This window comes from Myotis lucifugus, unplaced genomic scaffold (genome assembly GCF_000147115.1).
Source record: "Myotis lucifugus unplaced genomic scaffold, Myoluc2.0 scaffold_23, whole genome shotgun sequence".
Classification (NCBI taxonomy): Eukaryota; Metazoa; Chordata; class Mammalia; order Chiroptera; family Vespertilionidae; genus Myotis; species Myotis lucifugus.
This window is the reverse complement of record NW_005871071.1, coordinates 7,583,116-7,607,274: the sequence shown is the minus strand read 5'-3', so window position 1 is coordinate 7,607,274 and position 24,159 is coordinate 7,583,116. Positions and strand designations below refer to the sequence as shown.

The 24,159-nt window shown below is 36.2% G+C and overlaps 1 protein-coding gene and 1 pseudogene across 1 annotated transcript in view; both read right to left on the bottom strand.

Moving 5' to 3' along the window:
* The window catches only part of FAM227B (family with sequence similarity 227 member B), a 204,156-nt gene that overhangs the window by 164,897 nt on the left and 15,100 nt on the right, over positions 1–24,159 (bottom strand). Inside the window, exons 5-10 of the mRNA XM_023751674.1 lie at positions 22,359–22,590; positions 20,863–20,930; positions 10,602–10,637; positions 9,826–9,930; positions 4,710–4,808; positions 1,288–1,389 (exon numbers count right to left, since the gene is read on the bottom strand). Coding sequence (XP_023607442.1) covers positions 1,288–1,389; positions 4,710–4,808; positions 9,826–9,930; positions 10,602–10,637; positions 20,863–20,930; positions 22,359–22,590 — 642 coding nt within the window. The remainder of the gene's footprint in view (positions 1–1,287; positions 1,390–4,709; positions 4,809–9,825; positions 9,931–10,601; positions 10,638–20,862; positions 20,931–22,358; positions 22,591–24,159) is intronic.
* Positions 8,038–8,646, bottom strand: LOC102429164 (annotated as a pseudogene).

Sequence of the window (24,159 nt, the reverse complement as noted above, 5' to 3'; positions counted from 1 at the left end):
ACACACTGACCACCAGGGGGCAGCCCCTGCATTGAGCGTCTGCCCCCTGGTGGTCAGTGTGTGTCATAGTGCGCCCCCACAGGGGGAGCTCTGCTCAGCCACAAGCCAGGCTGCCAGCTGCCAGCACAGTGGTGGTGGTGGGAGCCTCTCCTGCCTCCTCAGCAGCGCTAAGGATGTCCGACTGCAGCTTAGGCCTGCTCCCCGCTGGCAAGTGGACATCCCCCGAGGACTCCCGGGCTGCTAGAGGGATGTCTTACTGCCAGCTTAGGCCCAATCCTCTGGGGTGTGGGTCTAAGCCAGCAGGTGGTCATCCCCCAAGGGGTCCTAGACTGTGAAAGGGCACAGGCCAAGCTGAGGGACCCCCCGCAAGTGCACAAATGCACTGGGCCTCTAGTATGTTTATAAGATAAGTAAAGATCGAATATAAATATTTCACAAATTAGGTTTGTTTATGAAGGACATTTAACTATTTTTATTTTAGGCTTGTTTTACCCATGGAAAAGAAACATTTACTGACTCCAAAATACCTATGTATTCCTGATTTACAGATGTCAACACAATAAAGTATTTAAATGTGACTTCTGCTTTGAAACACTAGATGTTTAAATGTAAAAATACCCAATGAAATTCCTACCATCTTCATTTAACATTACTCAAGAATATAAATTATTTCAATCAACCCTACTCATTAGTTAATATTAGAACAAAGTAAAAACAAGCATTTGATTCATAAATTTGTCCATGTTCTTTACTTAACAGGGACTTAGTCCTTAGGCATAACATAAACTTTTCAAGTCCTCTTAGATCAAAACATATATTGTAAAGAAAAACAAAATTGATAAGCAATTTTTAGATAAATATAAAAACCAAGAATATACATAGGATAAGTCAATAGTTTTCAAATTATTAATCTTCAAACAAAAGACCTATATCACACTAAGGAGATTCTGTAAGAACTTTAGTCAAGGGAATACAATATTCTGGAGTGAGGGACATATCAGGGTACATAACCAAATTGTAGTACGAGAGACAATTGATCTATGTTTCTCTCTTTCTCTTTCTCTCTCCCTCCCTTTCTCTCAAATCAATAATAATAATAATAATAATAATAATAAAATCATGTCCTCAGGTAAGGATTAAAACAGTATCATAACTTACTTTATTTCAGGAAATTTTGCTTTCACAGTAACAAAATATGTTCTCATATGTGTTTAAGTAAAATAACTATTTTTCTACTTCATTAGCTCCAAAAATAATTAGCATAACCAGTTAATTTCTGTGTTTTACCTGAAAGAATGCATCCTTTTTACTTCGAGGTATGCTTATGAAAAGTGTCACATAACTTTCTGAAATCCTATCAAACAAGAAATCTTGATTTTCTTTGTCAGGCTTAAAAAACAAAAGATGTATGGAATTAAAATCATTAATATTACAATTTAAAACTAGAATTTGTTTGCCTAATGTCAGTAATTTTATCTATTCTTAAAGAGCAGATCAGTTGCTGCAGTGGAATAAACATGGGTTTTGGCATCATGCAGACCTGAATTTGAATCCTGGCTGTTATTTCATTAGCTGCATTACCCTGGGCAAGTTAATTAAGTCCTAGTTTCCTCATCTGCCAAATGTTGATAATATATACATATCTTAAAGTAATATCTTAAAATTAAGTAAGGACAGGATCATGTTTTATATGATGTATTTCAAGCACAGTGCCAGGCACATAGAAAACACAAAAATGCTTGATGAATTAATGAAGGTTCTTATAGTAGTTGGCATATAGAACGCAACCAATGACTTAGCTACCTACTATTGTTCTATAACCATTCCAATTCTTTCATTACCAGTAACTCAGCATGAAAGTAAAGCAATTATTGGGATGAAACAGTCATAACTAGAACTAGTAAAATTGTGACATGAGAGCTAAACTAAAAACAAAATAAGGATGTTGCAAGAAGGAAGAAATATATAGGTAATAATGGCAATATTATACTAAAGTCCTAATGTAGCACTCTAGATTCTTGCTTTATTAAGAAATGAAGAGATGAATTAGAGTCCCAATCTATCAATTAAGCAATAAAGATGAATTAAAGGGTCCAAATTAATTTATGATGTCAATTGTAGAAGCACCCTGGCATTAATACATTATGGTAATAAATACCAAAAATTTTCAATGTTAGTGGTAGTCTTTTATGAAATTAGCAAGCCATATGAGCTGGGAGTTACAAATGTACAGGATCTTAGACCTAAAATGGAAGTTGCATATCACCTACATTAAGTTCTTCTATTTTAGTTATTGCACTGGTACTCAGAAAGATTAAGAGAATTATTTAAGGTTATACAGTTAAGTAACTGAGAGCCAGACTAGAATCTAGGTCTCCTAACTCCCAATACAGCTCTCATACTTGTGTAATAAATTTATGGAAGGAGATTATAGCAAAAATAATAATGATAATGTTAATAGCAGTTCTTGATCACATATATATATGTGTGTGTATATGTATACATATATATGTAATTAGTCAAAAAAGTTATCATGTTTCAAATACACAATCTACACTTAACATGTATGAAGAAATTTACCGAAGCAGAAACTTTCAGAATATGTCTTTGAGTAATATGTGTCCATACCATATATACCTCCACAGGAGACAGAGTAGGAAAATGGTATGACCATTTTTTTGGTAAATGTTATGGTATGCTTGGAAAGAAAATATATCCTGTAGCTGTTTGGGATATTCAGGTTACTGATATATCCATTAGATCAAGCTATTTAACATCTTATATTATATTGCATTCCAAGAATAAATCCCACTGGTCATAGAGAAATATTCTTAATGTGCTGCTGAATTTGATTTGCTAGTATTTTGTTGAGGATTTTTACATCAATATTCATGAAAGGATTTTTTTTGTTTCTTATAGTACTGTTGACTTTGGTATCAGGTTAATGCTGGCTTCATAGAATGAGTTAGGAAGTGTTCCCCCTTTTCAATTTTTTGGAAGGACACTGTTTTCTCTCTATCAATATAATAATAATAATAATAATAACAACAACAATAGATGTATCCATTTAACACTCACTCTATACCTAGTTCCATGAAAACAAAACTTTACGTGCATTTTCTCATAACACTCCCAGTAAACACATAAAGTAGGTAATTTTTTAAACTTTATGAATGACTTAAAGAGGTCAATAACTATTCAAGGTCACATTATTTACTAAGTTCATAAACTTGTTTTTGAAAGCCAGATCTCTTAACTCTATTACATTGCATCCCTTATTACATTTCTATGGCATTTCACAGTTTATTATGTGTCTTTTTACTCATGCCACTTTTAGAACACACAACCATCCTAGAAAAAAACAGGTTTTATGTTATTTTCTACCTGTTTTTTGTTTTGCCTTTAGAGAAACTCAGAGAGGTTTTCTCAAATAGCCCAAAGTCTCACACTAACTAATGGGAAAAATAGACTCCAATTTTAGTTTTCTGGGTTCAAGAACATCATTTTTTTTCTATTAGCAGCCTACCATTAAATTACAGGCAATAAAGAAACAAAATTTGCTCTTATATTAATCATATAACAATAACTGACACAAGTTTAGAGTCAGCATGCTAAAGCATGCTATATTCTAAAGTATGATTTTTTCCTTATTATGTTGGTAATTAAATTATATGTGACTCAGTTTTATTTTACTCGAGTTATAAAATCAGTATTATGCTAGACAGTTTCTTCAAAAACTTGTTATATATAATCTTAACAGATTTAGTGGGAAAGTAAGGTTTCTCTCTGTTATCATGGGAAAACATAAATTCAGGATCCAGATCTAGAAGAGAAAGTTAAGATAATGAAATTCTCCTGATTCTACAAATTTCCCTAGGTAATGACCTTTGTAGAATTGATATGTCACTTCCTGTGCCTCATTCAGCTCCTAACAATATCAGAAATACTCTTACCTAGAATTACATTAAAGCACTACTCGAATACTTTATATATAAAATTGGTAACACCCATTTATTCATGGTATGAAATTTCTGTGAGGATCCATCGACAGTTTTCTGGGGGTAACTTGAGCTGGGGAAAGGTAGGTGTCCTTGATGGGGTGGCACACCTTCTTAATGCTTAGACTGCGATGCCCTGGGTTGCTCTATCTTCCATTCTTCCAGATCCAGAGGCTACACAGCAGTCATTTATATTCACCACCTTTTCTAGGTTCATATATTTTCTAAAGTAAGATTTATGAGCTGTTTACATCCATTCTCTTATTGTTTCCCAGATACCCACCTCTTTCTCTCTTTAACCCTAATCAGAGTCAACCTTTCTAAAACAACAGAGGACCCGCTCTCCATCTAATCTGCAGACTGGTTCCCAAATGAAGACCTCCTTCAATGTCACTGACTTGCAGTGGGGTTCTTATTTATTGTTTATAAGCAAATGATAATATTAAATAAAGCTACAACTTTATTATCTGATTTCATTAATCTTTTTCTGATTAAATGAAGACCCAGGTTCTTTGAAATCCATATTAAAGTCTTAATTCTGTGAAAGAACTCTTTATTTCAAACAGGATTTCTTACATGTGTGGAATACTAAAAAACCAAGCTCTGTGAAAGGATCCAGAAAAAATTTTTTTGTACCAATGCGACCTCTACTGAAAAAAGAAATATGCTGCAAATCAACCTAAAAAAGAAATTTAAAAAATATCATTATACCTTAAATTTATGGAGAAACCACCACCAAAAGGAATCATGCAAAACAGCAATAGAGGCTTCTGAGAGAAAATAAATCCTCCAGAGTTTAAAAAGTTTTTCCTACAAAAAAGGACAGATGGGGATAAAATTAAAATACATTATAAAACATGTTAATTAAACAGGCTTTGTAAAGAGTATGTGTTCAATATAAATGTAATCTAGAGCTCTATTGTGACATTAAATTTTCAAGTAGCCACCTTAAAAAAGTAAAAAGTAAAAGGTGAAATAAATTTTAATCACATCTAATCAACTATATATTTAAAATGTTATCATCTGATTTAAAATATATTAATTATAGAACATACCATGTTCATGGATTGGTAGAATCAACATCATCAAGATGTCCATACTACTCAAAGCAATCTATAGATTCAATGCACTCCCCATTAAATACCAACGGCATATTTCACAGACCTAGAACAAACTTTCCAAAAATTCATCCGGAATAAAAAAAAAAAACCCCCGAATAGCTGCAGCAATCCTGAGAATGAAGAACAAAGTACAGTGGGGCCTTGACTTACGAGTGTCCCGACTAACAAGATTTCAAGATACTAGCCGTCTCTCGGCTGATTTTTTGCTTTGAGTTGCGAGCTAAAATTCGGGTTACGAGCCAGCTTCAGATACCCCACCGCTAGTTGGCGCAGCGAACGTCACAGTGAATGCCACATCAGCCCAGCATCACCTGTCTCACTCGTTCACTTTTTGAATTGACATACGAGTAATCTGAGTTATGAGCTCCGTCACGGAATGAATTAAACTCGTAAGTCAAGGCCCCACTGTAGGTGGGATCTCAATACCAGATATCAAGCTATATTACAAAGCCACTGCTCTCAAAACAGCCTGGTACTGGCACAAGAATAGACATATAGATCAATGGAACAGAATAGAGAACCCAGAAATCGACCCAAACCACTATGCTCAATTAATATTTGGCAAAGGAGGCATGAACATACAATGGAGTCAAGACAGCCTCTTCAATAGATGGTGTTGGGAAAATTGGACAGATACATGCAAAAAAAATGAAACTAGACCACCAACTTACACCATATACAAAAATAAACCAAAATGGATAAAGGACTTAAACATAAGATGGGAAACCATAAAAATACTAGAATCCACAGGCAGCAAAATCTCAGATATATGCCGAAGCAATTTCTTCACTGATACTGCTCCTAGGGCAATGGAAACTAAAGAGAAAATAAACAAATGGGACTACATTAGAAAGGATATATGCACCCCTATGTTCATAGCAGCACAAATCACCATAGCTAAGATTTGGGAACAGACGAAGTGCCTATCAGTAGAAGAGTGGATTAAAAAACAGTGGTACATCTACACAATGGAATACTATGCTGCAGTAAATAAAGGAGTTCTTACCACTTGCAACAGCATGGATGGAATTGGAGAGCATTATGCTAAGTAAAATAAGCCAGTCAGAGAAAGATAAATATCACATGATCTCACTCATTTATAGAATATAATGAACAACATAAGCTGATAGACAAAAACAGATCCAGAGACAGAGAAAGCATCGATCAAACCATCAAACCTCAGAGGGTAGGTAGGGGAAGGTGGGGGTAAGTGGAGAGATCAACCAAAGGACTTATATGCAAGCATATAGGCCTATCCAATGGACACAGACAACAGGGGGTTGAGTGCATGAGTGGGGGGGATGGGAAATAATGTGGGGATAAGGACACATATGTAATAACTTAATCAATGAAGAAATTAAAAAATAAAATATATTAATTAAATATTTTACAATTTTTTTTGGTACTAGGCCTTTGAAATATACTGTATAATTTATACTTATAGCACATCTCAATTTGAACACCAAATTTTCATCATACATACTACATCAATATTTAGACTTCATAAAATACATGGTTATAATTTTGTTTCAAACATAATCAAAAGTTTTTTGATAACTGAATCAAATATTAGTTTTTGAATTTATATATAAATTAATTAAAATATAATTTAAAAATTCATCTGTAATATTAGCAACATTTCAACAATCACATTTGGCTAGGACAGTGGTCGGCAAACTCATTAGTCAACAGAGCCAAATATCAACAGTACTTCTTCAAAACAGACTCGCCCAGGCCGAAAACCAACTTCTGCTCATGGGCCACGAAGTTTCAATCACACTGTACGTGTGCGCAAGCATGGTATTTTGTGGAAGAGCTCACTCAAGGGGCCAAAGAGCCGCATGTGGCTCACAAGCCGCAGTTTGGCAACCACGTGGCTAGGACATATGGAAATTATAGTGTAAGATAGATCAAGAATAGCGAAAATTCAAGATATGCTACAAGCTCTTTTACAATGAAGACAGATGTCACCAATCATGGACTTCTATCCCAATCAACCCCATTATAACTCTACACCTTACCTAAACATAGAGCTTTCTTTAAGCAATGGATCTAAATTGTCACATAAAGTTAAGTCTATTTACCATGACTATTACAGATTATAAATCTTGGTTTAAAGATGTACATTCAATAGATCATTTTATCTTATTCAACTAAAAGTTTTTAAATGCCAGATTCAGTAGAGTTTAAGATTTCTTTTAATGAAATACATTGATATAAATTCTTGTTCCTCAAGTCTATAACAACAACAACAACAACAAAAACACATCGTGCAAACTTTTATGCGGAGATTATTATTTATCACGAATTCTGTGGGGGCACTTCTCTTTCACTTACATTGGTAACAGCATCATCTTAGATTTGGTTCTTAATTACAAAGAACATATGTAAAGTACATAAAGAAAAGTAGAAAATTGAAATACGGGGAAAGATAAATATTTTTGCTTAAATTATTTGCATAGTTCAAGCAAAGATGCTTTTTACTGTAAATTAATTGTATGATTGATCTTAGCCTTAATTTTGGTTATGTTCATTATCGCTAACTTCCTTTTTTTTCCAGGAAAATTCCAAATTCTTTAAAATATATCAATAGTCAAAAACAACTCAAAATTGAAAATTGGAAAAAGAAAACAAACCCAAACCCAGCTTGAAAAGCTAAATGGTTCTCACCTTCTCAACACCACCCCCCTTCTACATTTGTGATACTTCTTTGATTCCAGTACCAGTAAATAATTTTAAAACCTACAGATTATCTGACTTGGAACTTTTTCTCCTAAATTGACTCAGGTTGGAAAAAATTACTTCTATGTTCTCTTGAATTTCTATTTGTGTATGTAAGTATGCTTGTGGCTCAGCTTTCTCCTTTTAACTATATTACCAGTATAGGCCCTTTATTCACAATTCAATTCAATAAAATATTTTTTTTTTTTGCTTGTCAAATGATCTTTAATTGAAACATTTTCCTTTGTAGTTCTTAACTAGCCAGACATTCCACTGCACCACTGTTGATATCGTCTATGTCATGAGGGTGGCGACCATCAATATTGCACCCCACAGACTGGGCAGTCCCCAGGATCTCTTTAATGGTTCCAGAGAGTTCTCTAGCTAAAGATCGGTGACGCATCTGTCGGGCAATGCTGACAATCTCATCAAAAGTGATATTTCCACTGTGCTTAATGTGTTTTTTTGTTTTGTTTCTTTCCATCTCTTGGCGGTTCTTTGAGGGCTTTGACGATCAGGGCAGAGGCAGAAGGCACTACTTCGATCTGGCCTGTCTGTTCTGAATGGTCAGTTTCACTGTAATCCTCAGACCCTTCCAATCACCGGTTGCTTTGGCGATGTCATCACCAACATTTTTTGGAGACAGGCCCAGGGCAGACGTGGCGCCCACTTCCCCGCCGGTGCACCGCAGGTAGACGACTTTGATTTCCTTGGGGTCGAACTTGGGCGGCATGGCGGAGGCAGCTGGTGTCGGATGAACCCAGATTCGGGACGACCGAAGAAAGTTGCACCTGAGCCTCCTCCCAGCCGAAAGCCGAAAGCTCAATAAAATTTTTACTGAGCATCGTCTCTAGCCAAGGTTCTGTTCAGTGTGATACAGGGGCTAATATATACTTTTGTTCATCAAGAAATGTAATCTGTGCCTGTATGTACAGGAATGTGTTTAGATGAGGTAAGGGGAATTCGGTTATTTCAGTGAATTCCCACTGAAATAAAGGGCATAAAACAGTAGCTCTTTAACCTTCTGTTTCTGAGTTTCAAATCCATAAGTTCAATCTTTGTAAGTTATTATACGCATTTCTTTTTTTTTGTTTTCTTTTTAATTAAATTTATTGGGTTAACATTGGTTAATAAGCTTATAAAGGTTTCAAGTGTAGATTTCCATGATACATGATCTGTATATTGCATTGTGTGCCCATCACCCAAAGTAAAATAATCTTCCACCATCATATATTTGGCTGCCTTTACCCCTTACAATCCTCCAAACTCCCTTCCCTCTGGTAACCACCATTGTGTTGTCTGTGTCTATGAGTTTCAGTTTTATATCCCACATATGAGTGAAATCATTTGGTGCTTTAGCTTTTTCTGCCTGACTTATTTCACTTGGCATAATATCCTCAAGGTCCTTCCATATTATTGCATTTGGCAGTATTTCATCTTTTCTTATGGCTAAGTAGTATTCCATAGTATCTATGTACCACATCTTCTTTATCCAATTGTCTATTGAAGGGCACTGGTTGTTTCTATGTCTTGGCCACTGTGAACAGTGCTACAATGAACATAGGGGTGCATCTATAATGTTTTCAAGATTTTTGGGTAGATTCCCAGAAGAGGGATTGCTGGGTCATATGGTAACTCGAGTCAATTTTTTGAGGAACTACCTTACTGTCTTCCATAGTGGCTGAATCAGTCTACAGTCCCACCAGCAGTGAATGAGGGTTCTCCTTTCTCCACAACCTCTCCAGCACATGCTAAGCCAATGCACACTAGCAACCTCAGGCCCCTGAGGCAGGAACACAGAGTCTAATACATTCTCTTCAGGTGATCAGGATGTAAATCATCACTAGTCTTTCCTGCCAGACTTAATACTCAAAGGATTAAACCTTGCTTAAACATCTAATTTGTCAGATGTTTAAATAAAGCTCTGATTCATTAAATCATAATCTCCAAACTTATCATACAAAAATAAAATAATATTTACATACATCAAAGTTATGGGCTTTTAAAACAAAGAGATAAATTCGTTCAGCATCCAAGTGTCTGGGTAGTTGAGAAAGCTCATTTGTTTTGAATCCTTCAAAGATGCAACCCTAGAAAGAGGAAATATCACACAACAGTAATTACTTCACTCTTTTCAATTGGTAGTCTTAGTAGGAGAAAAATACTTAATTGTCAATTATTTTACTTCTTTTTATGAAAATTGAAGAATATTTATTCCACCTAAGCAAAATCTTCATACTATCTGTTTCTCTGAAATTAAGACTCTGATATATTCACATGCCAAATCCAAAAGCAAAAGGAAATAATATTGCATAACTAAATTGATTAAGAATTGATCAAATGATCAAGAATTTTAACTACATAAGAAAATGGACTAAGCAGGAAAAGAAAGCTTCTGCCTGGCCGGCGTGGCTCAGTGGTTGATCACAGACCTATGAACCAGGAGGTTACAGTTCGATTTCCTTCAATTTCCAGTTAAGGTGCATACTGAGGCTCAATCCCCAGTATGGGGTGCACAGGAGGCAGCCGATCAATGATTCTCCCTCATCACTGATGTTTCTATCTCTCTCTCCCTCTCCCTTCCTCTCTGAAGTCAATAAAAATACATTTTCAAATTTTTTTTAAAAGAAAGCTTCTATATCTGTTCCCAACTCTCTCCTACTATCCCTATCTCTATAGCCAAATCTGTTATTACAAACATTCTTTTACCTCCACATAATTCCTTGATACATAATATAAAAAAAACAGAAATTTTAAATACCTCTATATTCTTCGCTGTTTCCATTTCATCGGAAAGCTGTAAAACATTTAAAATAAAATCTTTAAAATCCTAAATAAAAGAATTTTTATATTTGATAAACTTGCTCAGTTAATGCATGTGTGTGTATATCTCCTACTGAAGCTTAGAATGCTGTTGCTGTGTTAGATGCCAAGAATACAAAATGGCCCTTATCCTCAGAGCTAGTCAGAGTGGAATAAGGGATATATATATATATATATATATATATATATATATATATATATATATATATATACAGAACAAAAAGAGAGAAGGGCTATATCAGAAATGCAAACAAACTACTTACTGCAGTTTGGATTCATTGCAAACAGACTCTGAGGTGGAGTTAGTGTTCAGAATGTTTATTGGGAGTGCCTTGGATTCATTATCTATGGAAGGCAAGGGAGAGGCAAGGTTGGAAAGATGGAGAAGTCAGCTATGATGCAAGTCTAACAGCTTCCAATAATCCTAAGAAGGGCTCGAAAGCTGAAAGGACCCATCATAGTTGTCCTGCTTTGGGTTGAAATAGCCACTTCTTTCTGCATCCAACTTGATCAGCCATTGGATGTGGGTGGTTCCTGAAAGAGCTTGTCCTCGTGAGTTCCATACAGGTGAGGCAATCCCTAAAGGGGCTGACAGTGCCCTAACAGCACTCCTAGCAGCTAGAGCAACAGATCCTCCCTTGAAGGAGCATCTATGTGGCTTATCTCCTCGTTTACCATATTACTTTACATAGAGATTAAGTAGCCTTTTATATACATTATTTTTTGATCATCTAGACATGTTGATAGATTGTTTACTAATTTCTATACCTTACTTCCTCCAGGAATACCTAATCTTACATGTAAATTTTACACATACACACACCATAGAATACATATTATTGTAGAGGAGATGACATAGAAAACACACTTGAAAGGATAATAACAGATTGCTACCAGAAGATTGCTAAGAGAATTACATTATTGGCATTTTAAAAAGTGTGCAAAGGAATAAAAAAGAATGACTAGGGAAAGTAAAATCAATTATGGTAAAAAAAAAAAAAAAAGAGGCTATAGCCCACGCCAGTCTGGCTCAGTGGATATAGAGTTGGCCTGTGGAATGAAGCGTCCTGGGTTCAATTCTGATCAAGGGCACATGCCTGGGTTGTGGGCTCAATCCCCAGTAGGGGACATGCAGGAGGCAGCCAATCGACGACTCTCTCTCTCATCATTGATGTTTCTATCTCTCTCTCTGAAATAAATAAAAATATATTTAAAAACAAATAATGAATGCTGTATGCTTGAGAGCTTCAGATACATCTGGTCAATAAAGATAGGGGTCAAATTTAGAAAGATGTTAATGTTAATCTCAAAGACCTGGCTTTATTCTGCAGGGAGCAAAGAAACACTGGACATTTTTAAAGAGCAGAGTAATAACAAAACAAGGTGTTCATCATATAGTCTGAGAAAGATACCACAAAAATATAAATAACACATGCTAACATCCTGATTAAAAACCCCGATATAACATATTTAACAATTAAATAATTATTAAAACTTTTGTTAGTATAATTCATCTTAAGATCATTTCAATAGATTCTGAAAGCCATCTTTTATCAAGTCAGAAATTTAAAAAATTTAAAAACACAGAAATTATAATGAATACCATAATTACCAGTATTCCTATGCCCCCACATCTAGAAAGGATTACCGCTGATATTTTAGTATTGCTTAAAACTATTTTAAAGAGAATATACAAAGTTTATATATAAATATACATAATAAAAGTTTGGATCTGCTTTCACAATGATTTCTAGTTCTAGTCATGTGTTCCTCTTTCTTGAGATAGTCATTATTATTTGTCTTGTTTGTATCCCTTCCATTTCATTAAAATACTTTTACATACATATGTATATATGTGTGTATGTACAAAATATAGACATTTTTGTGTATTTTTAAAATTTAGAGAAATGATATCAACTGTACATATCCTTTTGGTATATTGCTTTTTTTCCATTCAGTATTATGTTTTGACAATCTACCAAAGTTGATATTTATGGAACCTGTTGGTTTCCACACAGCATTTGTTTTTATGATTTCTGGAGGTGCCAAGTAATATTAACAGTTCTCCTTAAGTTTTATTTTCAAATGAAATATGTAACTGCATTGTATTCATAGCTATGATGTCAAAATACATAGGCATTTGTTATATTAGAAAATTGAAATTTAACTTCACTGTCTTGGTAAATAGTGAGTGCATTCTTTTTTTTTCTTCCACACAGCATTTCTACCAACATAACTATTACCCTCTGCAACATATAAATAATAAAAGATCAATAAAAGTTCACAGGCAACTGTTACCAAACATACAAGGAACAAGTGATATCCCAATATCCCACAAGCTAGTTATAGAATGGAAAGAAAGAGAAAGCTAACTAACTCATTTTCTGAGGTTAGTATAATTTTGATAACAAAGCCAAAAGAGATAATCGTATCTTACAAAACACAGATTAAATAGTATATCCTAAGATTATAAAAATAGTTCAACTTCTAAAAAGCTATTAATATAAAATGCCATATTCACAGATTGAAGCTGAAAGTAGCTTTGCTATTCACCACAGTGAATTATTTTCCTCTCTGCTTCAAAACATGGAGATTTTTTTCAAGTTTTTGAGCAAGGGGATACCTATCTATATCTAATCTACAGGCATGCCTTGGAGATATTATGGGTTCAACTCCAGACAACCACATTAAAACAAATATCACAATAAAGTGAGTCACACAAATTTTTTGGTTTCCTAGTGTATGTAAAAGTTATGTTTACATTATACTGTAGTCTATTAAGTATACAATAGTATTATGTCTAAAAAAATGTACATATCTTAAAGTACTTTATTGCTAAAAATTGCTAACCATCATCCAAGCCTTCAGGGAGTTATAATCTTTGCTGGTGGGAGGTTCTTGTCTCAATGTTGATGACTGCTGAATGATCAGGGTGGCTGTTGCTGAAAGTGGGTGTGGCTGTAGCAATTTCTCAAAATGAGACAACAATGAGGTTTGCAGCATGGACCGACTCTTCCTTTCACAAGCACTGTCTTTGTAGCATGAGATGCTGTTTGATAGCATTTTGCCCACAGTAGAATAGGAGTCAATCCTCTCAAACCCTGCTGCCGCTTCATCGACTACATTTATGTACTACTCTAAATCTTTGGTTGTCATTTCTACAACCTTCACAGCATCTCTACCAGCAATAGATTCCATCTCAAAAAACAACTCTCTTTGCTCATCCATAAAAATCAGTTCCTCATTCATTAAAGTGTTGTCATGAGATTGTTGCAATTCAGTCAAATCTTCAGGCTCCACTACTAATTTTAGTTCTCTTGTTATTTCTACATGGGCAGTTACTCCTTCCACTGAAGTTTTGAACCCCTCAACGTCACCCAGGAGTGTTGGAATCAACTTCTCCCAAATTCCTGTTAATGTTCATATTTTGACCTCTTCCCATAAATTAAAAATGTTCTTAATGGCATCTAGACCTGTGAGTCCTTTCCAGAAGGTCTTCAATTTACTTTGCCCAGATCCATCAGAGAAATAACTACTTATGGCAGATATAACTATGTAAAATGCATTTATTAAATAAGACTTGAGAGTCAAAATTACTCTTTGATCCATGGGCTGCAGAAGGGATGTTATGTTAGGAGGCATGAAAACAACATTAATCTTGTACATCTCTATCAGAACTATTGAGTGACCGTGTGCATTGTTAGTGAGTAGTAATATTTTAAAAGGAATCTTTTTCTGAGCAGTAGGTCTTTCTGAGCAGTAAGTCTCAACAGTGGTCTTAAAGTATTCAGTAAGCCATGTTTTAGATAGATGTCATCCAGGCTTTGTTATTCCACTTACAGAACACAGGCAGAGTAGATTTAGCATAATTCTTAAGGGCCCCAGGATTTTCAGAATGGTGACTGAGTATTGGCTTCAACTTGAAGTCACCAGCTGCATTAGCCCCTAGTAAGAAGTCAGCCTGTCTTAGCTAGACCTCCTAGATAACTTGCTGCAGCTTCTACACCAGCACTTGCTGCTTTACTGTGCACTTTTATCTTATGGAGATAGCCTATTTCCTTAAAACTCATAAATCAACCTCTGCTAGCTTCAAATTTTTCTTCTGCATCTTCCACACCTCTCTCAGGTTTCCTAGAACTGATGCGAGTTAGAGCCTTGCTCTGGATTAGGTTTTGGCTTAAGGAAATGTTGTGGCTGGTTTGATCTTCTATACAGACCACTAAACCTTTCTGCAGATTAGCATAAGGCTGTTTTGCTTTCTTATCACTTGTGTGTTCACTGGAATAGTATTTTTAACTTTCCTCAAGAGGTTTCCTTTGTATTCACAGCTTGGCTAACTGTTTGGTGCAAGAGGCCTAGCTTCCAGCCTATCTCAGCTTTCGACATGCCTTCTTCATTAAGCTTAATTATTTCTGACTTTGGATTTAAAGTGGAACACATGCAACTTTTTCTCTCACTTGAACACGTAGAGGCTATTGTGGGGTTATGAACTGGCCTAATTTCAATATTGTTGTGTCTTAGGAAATAGCAAGGCCTTGGAGAGGGAGAGAGGAATGGCCTGTCAGTGGAGCAGTCAGAAAATACACACTTATCAATTAATTTTGTTTTCACATGGGCATGGTTCGTGAAGCCCCAAAGTATATTACAATAGTAACAGAGATCATTAGTAACAGATCACTATAAAAAATATGAGAGTAGGAGTCTGAAATATTGCAACAATTAGAAAATGTGACAGACTCCTGAAGTGAGCAAATAATGTTGGAAAATGGCACTGATAGACTTGCTTCATGCAGGGTTACCACAGACCTTCAATTTGTGAAAAACACAATATAGAGTGAGGCAAAAGTAGGTTTAGAATTTTTCCTATGAAAAATAATACAATAATTAATAAATAATAACAAGAATAAATTCGTGTACTCACAACTGTAAACCTATTTTTGCCCCGCTCTGTATTTACAAAGCTCAATAGAACAAAGTGCAGTAAAACAAGGTGTGCCTATATACCTAATATACATCTACATCCACAGCTATATATCTTTAATAAACTAAAAATAAATTTCATTAATCTGAAAAAAGATAGCTATCTAAACCTTTAAAAATTATACTTAATAACAAAGTACTACTAGAATTCTGAGTCAGAGACAAAGTGAAAAACAATGTTGAATAATGTCCATATACCAATATAATTTTCTATATGCTAGCAATAATTCACCTTGATAATATAATGGAAAAACAATCTCATCAACATTATTAATAAAAAAATTAAGATATCCAGGAGTAAATTTAACAGAGAGTGTGTAGAACTTATATGAAGAAAATCACACAGATTTACTGGTGAAGCTAAAATAAGGTCCTTATGTTTTACTCCCTTACACAAAAAAAACACTTAATGGATTAAAAGATTAAAGACACAAATATGTAAGAATAATATAAAAGAACAATGGTAAATATTATGTTGACTGTGTGATGAAGAAAGCCTTCTTAAATATTAGGGCACTGAAGGCAGAAAATTTCAATAGAAAATTATAGATTCATGAAAATATAGTTCTATGTAGTAAAAAATACGTTTCAATTAAAAGGCAATGAAGTGGTATAAATATATATAACATGTATTACTGAGAAGGATTAATATTTTTAAAGCATAAAGAGCTCTTAGAAATAAAAAAGGACAGCTAAAATGGCAAAAGTGCCCTAACCGGTTTGGCTCAGTGGATAGAGCGTCAGCCTGCGGACTGAGGGGTTCCAGGTTTGATTCCGGTCAAGGGCACGTGCCTTGGTTGAAGGCACATCCCCGGTGGGGGGTGTGCAGGAGGCAGCTGGTCGATGTTTCTCTCATCGATGTTTCTAGCTCTGTCCCTCTCCCTTCTTCTCTGTAAAAATCAATAAAATATATTAAAAAAATAAAATGGCAAAAGTTCATAAATAGGCAACTCACAATAATAGAAACATGAAGATGAATAAAAACTTTAAAAAATAAACTTTGTTAGTAAAATGTATGAAATTGATAACATTATATCTATCAACTCTGCAAACACTTAAATATCTACACTAATAAAAGAGAAACATGGTAATTAGTGTACAACCGCTACCCTTTTCATTGGCTAATCAGTGAGTATATGCAAATTAACTGTCAGCCAAGATGGTGGCCGGCAGCCAGGCACTGAAGCGAACATGAGGCTTGCTTGCTGCGGACTCCAACGTTCCCCGCCTCACTTGCCGGCCTCTCAGTTGCAACTCTAAGCAACTATGTACTATGTTGCAAATAAGAAGGTAAACAAAACCCCAGAAACCAGCCGGACTGAAACCCAGCCGGACCGAAACTTTGTATCAATGTTTTCAGCAGCGAGGCCTCAGAGCTAAAGCTGGCCCAGAATAAAAAAAAAAAAAAAAGAAGAAAACAAGGAGCGGTTGGGAGCTCCAGTCACTCGCCACCCAGGAAAACAGCCCTCAGCCCCTCACCCAGACTGGTCAGGCACCCCAGTGGGGACCCCCACCCTGATCCAGGACACCCTTCAGGGCAAACCAGCCGGCCCCCACCCATGCACCAGGCCTCTATTCTATATAGTAAAAGGGTAATATGCCTCCCGGCACCGGGATCAGCGTGACAGGGGGCAGCGCCCAAACCCCCTGATTGCCCTGCGGCTCTGTGTGTGACAGGGGGCGGGGCCACAACCTCCCTATCCGCCCTGCTCTGTTTGTGACAGGGAAAGGCGCCCCAACCCCCTGATCAGCCCTGTTCTGTGCCTGATAGGGGGGAGCTCCCCAATCCCCTGATTGCCCTGCGGCTCTGTGTTTGACAGGGTGCAGCGCCCCAACCCCCCTCCCCCCCCGCCCCCACGGGCTCTGCTCTGTGTGTGACATGGTAGAGCCATAACCTCTCCGTCGGCCCTGCCCCGAGTGTGACAGCAGTGGCGTCCCATCCCCCTGATCGGCCCTGCTCTGTGGGTGATAGAGGATGGCGCCCCAACCCCCTTACCCGTCCTGCTCTGTGTGTGACAGGGGGCGGTGCCCCAACTCCCCTATCAGCCCTACTCTGTGAGTGACAGGGGGGAGCTCCTCAACCCCCTGATCGGCCCTGCTCTGTGCGTGACAGGGTACGGAGCCCCAACACCCCTGATGGGCCCTGTTCTGTGCGTGACAGGGGGTGGCGCCGCAACCTCCCCATCGACCCTGCCTTGAGTGTGACAGGGGGCAGTGCCCCAACCCCCCAATCGGCCCTACCCTGAGCGTGACTGAGGGTGGCATCGCAACCTCCCGATCCGCCCTGCTCTGTGCATGATGGGGTGGCGCCCCAACTCCCCATTCGGCCCTGCTCTGAGCCTGACCAGGGGCTGCACCTAGGGATTGGGCCTGCCCTCTGCCACCCGGAAGCAGGCCTAAGTCAGCAGGTCGTTATCTCCCAAGGGGTCCCAGACTGCGAGAGGGCACAGGCCGGGCTGGGGGACCCCCCCCCCCCAGTGCACAAATTTTTGTGCACCGGGCCTCTAGCCTATATAATAAAAGCCTAAGCGACCGTTAAGGTGGAATGACCAGAACAACTGGTCGCTATGATGTGCACTGACCACCAGGAGCCAAACACTCAATGCAGGAGCCCCCTGTTAATCAGTGTGCTCCCACAGAAGCTGGACTCATGGCTGGCGAGCTCAGCAGCGGTGGTGGGACCCTCTCCTGCCTCCACAGCAGTGCTAAGGAGCAGTGAGCAGGCGAGTGGTAAGGGGCAAGGGGTTCTGGACTGTGAGAGGGCGCAGCCCGGGCTGAGGAACCCCCCCCCCACCCCCCCGGCATGAATTTTGTACACCGGGACTCTAGTTGTAAATAATGCTGCAATGAACATACTAGGGGTGCATATATTTTTTCGAAACAGTGTTTGGGGTTTCTTGGGATATATTACCAGAACTGGAATCACTGGGTTATTTTTAAGTTTTCCACAGTGGCAGCACCACTCTCAATTCCCACCAACAATGCATGAGGGTTCCCTTTTCTCTCCATCCTTGCCACTTGTCTGTGGATTTATTGATGATAGCCATTCTGACAGATGTGAGGTGGTATCTCATTGTGGTTTTAATTTGCATTATCTGATGATTAGTGATGCTGAGCATCTTTTCATATGTCTGTTGACTATTTATATATCCTCTTTGGAGAAATATCTATTAAGGTCCTTTGCCCATTTTTTAATTGGATTGATTTTATTTTATTCTTTGGTGTTGAGTTTTATAAGTTCTTTATAAATCTTAAATATTAATCCTTTACCAGATGTATTAATGAATATGTTCTCCCATTTCAATGGATTATCGTTTCCTTTTGTTGGTTTCATTTGCTGTGCAAAAACATTTTAGTTTTATGTAGTCTCATTTGTTCCTTTTTAATTTTGTTTCCCTTGCCTGAGAAGACATATCAGAAAAGATATTGCTATGAGAAATGCCCGAGATTTTACTGCCTATGTTTCCTTCTAGAATTTTTATGATTTCAAGTCTAACATTTAAGTCTTTAATCCATTCTGAGTTTATTCTTGTGTCTGGTGTAAGAAGGGGTCTAGTTTCATTTTTCTACAGGTATCTAATTTTCCCAACACCATTTATTGAATAAACTATCTTTACCCCACTGTATGTTCTTGCCTCTACTGCTGAATATTAATTGACATAAAAGCATGGATTTATTTCTAGGCTCTCTATTCTGTTCCACTGATCTATATGTCTGTTTTTATGCCAGTACCATGCTGTTTTGATTATTATGGCCTTGTAGTATAGTTTGGTATCAGGTAGAGTGATTCCTTCAACTTTGTTTTTTCTCAAGATTTCTGTGCTACTCAGGGTCTTTTGTGGTTCCATATAAATTATTAAATTATTTGTTCTAGTTATATGAAATATGCCATTGGTATCTTGACAGGAATGGTATTGAATCTATAGGGTAATATGAGTATTTTAATTAGGTTAATTCTTCCTACCCATGAACATGGTATATGCTTCCACTTATTTGTATCTTCAGTTTGTTTCTTTAATGTCTTATAATTTACAGGCCTTTTACATTCCTGGTTAAGTTTATTCTAAGGCATGTAATTTTTTGGATGAAACTGGAAATGAAATTGTTTTCTTAGTTTCCATTTCTGATACTTCATTGTTGGTGTGTAAAAATGCAACTGATTTCTGGATATTTATTTTGTATCTTGCTACTTTACTGAATTCACTGATCAGTCCTCATCGTTTCTTCATGAAATCCTTAGGGTTCTCTATATACAGTAACATGTCACCTGCAAATAATGGCAGTTTTACTTCATCCTTTCCAATTTGGATGCCTTATATTTCTTCTTGTCTGACTGCTGTGGCTAGGACTTTCAGTACTATGTTGAATAAGAGTGGTGAAAATAGACATCCCTATATTGTTCCTAATCTTAAGAAAAAGCTTTTAGTTTTTGCTCATTGTATAATGTTGGCTGTGGGCTGTCATATATGGCCTTTATTATGATGTATGTGCCCTCTATTTTTTGTTGAGAGTTTTTTATCATAAATAGGTGCCAGATTTTATCAAATGCTTGTTCTGCATCTATTGATATGATCATGTGATTTTTATCCTTCATTTTGTTTATGTAGTGTATCACATTTATTGATTTGTTGTTATTGTACCTGCCTTGCATCCCTGGAATAAAGCCCACTTGATCATAGTGTATGATCTTTTTAATGAATTGTTGGATCTGGTTTGTTAATATTATGTTGAGGGTTTTGGCATCTATGTTCATCAGGGATATTGGCCTGTAATTTTATTTCTTTGTAGTATCTTTATGTGGTGTTGGAATTAGGATAATGCTGGCCTAATGATCTTGGGAGTCTTCCCTCTACCTGAGTTTTTTGGAATAATTTCAGAAGGATAGGTGTTAGTTCTTCTTTGAATGTTTGGTAAAAGGAATTCTTAATTTTTTCTATAGGAAGAGAACTGATATGGGACCTGCACTAAGTATAAAACATAAATTATTAAATAATAAGAGGATGAAATATATACATTTTAAAAATCACTTCTAGTGATATGAGAATGCCAACACTTTGATATTATGTGTGTAAAGAAAATTAGTCCAGATTTTTTAAAAATACAGAGATAGGTAGATGATAAAAAGCTATAAGGAAATTTCAAAAAGTTATCTATGCAATTACAGTGATTATATTTTCTGTGGAAATATATTTTTTCAAGAATGAAAACAAATACCGTACCATTATCATCTTTTTCTTATGGTGATTCTTTAGAAATGCCTCATATTTTTCCAATTTTCCAGGAGTACCTTTAAAAAAACAAGAATTCACAACATATATATGTGTACTTGTGTGTATGTGTATACACATATAGATCTCCTTTAAAAATGAAAAAGATGTAAGTACTTTAAATAAAATATATATAAAACTATTCAATGGGATCAACTAGCTATTTTGATAAGCATAATGCTAGATATACAAACGCTGTTGAATGAGTAGATTACTATTATTTCTTCTGTTTCCTTTGTTTTACAGAAATGTCCTGCTCCAACTAGTATGTCTTTTGCACTTACTCCTATATCTAAAGTCTTACATCAATCTCTTCTTACTGAACAAGCCCATTTTGTTTAAATAGTTCAGTCACTTGCATTGTAGTTTCATGGTCACCTTAAATTCCAGTAGGAACAGGACTTTGAAACATGGCCCAGTGAAAGACTCTAGGGGCTCTGAAGTCAGTTAACCTGGACTTGAGTCAAGTTTTGATATTTACATATTGAGAATAATTAATATACATACAATTAGTTTTTAAAGTACACATGTGTACTTTCTCTTTCTCTATATATATATTGTCTCTCTATATATGTATACATATATATATTACACACACATATATGGTTCAAGATATTTTATATTAAAAATACAAAATTAAATAAAATTTAAAATAAAACTTAATAATAGTGTATTTAAACACATTCTCAAAATTTGAAAAATAGAGGTCCATAAAACAATATTAAATATCTAAATAATATGACTAATTAAATTTATTTAATACACTGAAAATACTTTCTAAGTATAACTAATATCAGCATTTTTAAGGCTTACCCATGAACAAGTTTGCCCATTAAATGAAAAATAGGACAAGTATCACCATTAGTATCTAAAATCTTTTAGATACTGAAAGTGTTAATTAGATAATAAAAAAGTTACACAAATACTTAAAAGAAATAAAAATTAACATTCCAGCAGATATGCTTTTCACCCAGTCTGTAGCTATTCAGTTCTGAATACTAAACACTACCTTCCTACAAGCTAAACTAGCTCATGTAAATCCACTCTCACCCCTTTTACTTTGGGTTTTAGGTATTTATGTTCTTATAACCTGACTCTTGCTGGCTCGCTTATCTCTGTTACCAGTATCAGTTTATACAATCCATCGTGTTTCCCTGATATTTGGCTACCCCTGTTCCAGCTTAACAAAGTTCACAGCTATTTGAGTTTTTGTCCTAGCAATACTTTCTTTAAATCCACATGTTCATGTTCAACTAAAATTCTGTGCTGGACCATATGGAAAGAAAGAGGTATAAAATAAAATAAATTTATTATTATGTTTTTTAGATATTTTATACCTTAGGATTTCATTATTTATGAGATTGCACACAGAGACAGACAGACAGACATAGATACACATACACACACACAACTGACCATTGCTCTACTCATATAAAAATACAGTTTACCTTTCTTAGAAATTATATTTTCCCACTCAAGAATTTTAGAGGCATGGTTTTTCAAAAGAATTGAACATTCCTCTAATCTTGCCTCCATGATCCTGACTGCACCATGTCTTCGAGGGACATTTTCCCATAGGTGTGTATAAATTGAAGCAAATGAACTATCTTCTTTTATTTTCTTCAGTATGTATGCCCATTTATCTTGATCTCCAAAGATGATTTCCTCTGGCCAATAATCCTGCAAAAAAATGTTATCCAATACAACTTAAATCAATTAGCTAAAACTGAGATTTTATTACACAGCATTATTTTTTATTAAATGTATTCTTTAAAATTCTTGAAACATTCATAAACTTTAGAAGTTTCAAATGCTTCATAAAAACTTTTTGTCCTAAATCATTTGAAAATAAGTTGCTTGTCTATCATCCTTGAATACTTTAGTGTGTATTTCCTAAAAACAAATACATTATTCTATATAAGCAAAATTAATCATCAGACTCAGGAAATTGGTATTGATACAATGTTTCCTAGCTAATACTCAGATTCTATTCAAGTTTCATCAACTGAACCAATAATGCACTTTATAGCAAAAGGATCTAGTGTAGTATTACACATTACATTTTTCTTCAGATGTCTTTAGCTCAGTGGTTCCCAAACTTATTTGGCCTACCGCCCCCTTTCCAGAAAAAATATTACTCAGCCCCTGGAAATTAATTTTTTTAAAATTTTAATAGCAGTTACTCATCGCCCCCAAATGCACCTGTGGCCATCACCGCCCCCCTGGATCGCTGCAGCGCCCACCGGGGGGCGTTAGCGCCCACTTTGGGAATCACTGCTTTAGCTCCTCAGTCTTTCCTGTGTACTTAAAACCATGAACTCATACTGGTATTCCTAATTCCAATTTCAAACATTCTATTTTCTCTCTTTCCATGTTATAATTATCATCTCCAACAATAAAAGACCTAGCTGCCATTATCTTTAACATATGTGTTTATTTTATCTATCTCCTCAGATGATCACTAACCCATCTCTTCTATGTACTGGTAGCTTCTTCTCTATTGGATGCCCTTCTCATCTTGCTCAGGCTCTGACACCTCTTGCCAGGCTGCCCCTTCTATAGGGATGCCTTCCTTACCTCCACTTGGGTTCTGACTTCCCATATCAGGCCATAGCCTATCTCCCACCTCCTGAAATCACCCTTCATCCCTTCCCCTGGCTACGTGTAGATATCATCCTCATTCCCTTGGATTCTGACACATATGGTGTAACACGGACACTCTCCTCACTGTGGTTGACTTCAGACAGCTTGCTCTACATTATCCCAGTGAATCCCTATCTCCCCTGCCAATTTGGATGCCTGCCTTGTTTTGGCCCCCAAATGGCTTTAGGACTAAACTACTCAAGAAGGGAAGGAGATGAAGAAAAGAGAGGAAAATAATAGGAATAGAAGGGGAATCACAATATTAACATTTGCAAACCAAATAAAAGATTATCTTTCAATATAATCAATTGATAACAAAACAAAGAAATTTAGCCAAAATAATTAAGGGTTTGTAAGTAAGAGAATGAGTTCTGGAACTTGTATGATATAAAACTCTTTAATAAATTTTGGTAAAATATTCTGGAAATTTAGCTAAATGGGAATAAATCTGAAATCTCCAGATCAGGAATTTTAAACTTGCCTTGGTCCATTCCACTTCCCGTTTTCTTTCTTTAAAAGCCTATAAAAGCCACTAACACTAAAGGGATTAGTGTTAGGGCCAGGGTAGTGGATGATATGGTGACTAATTAGACCTATCAAAGCCCA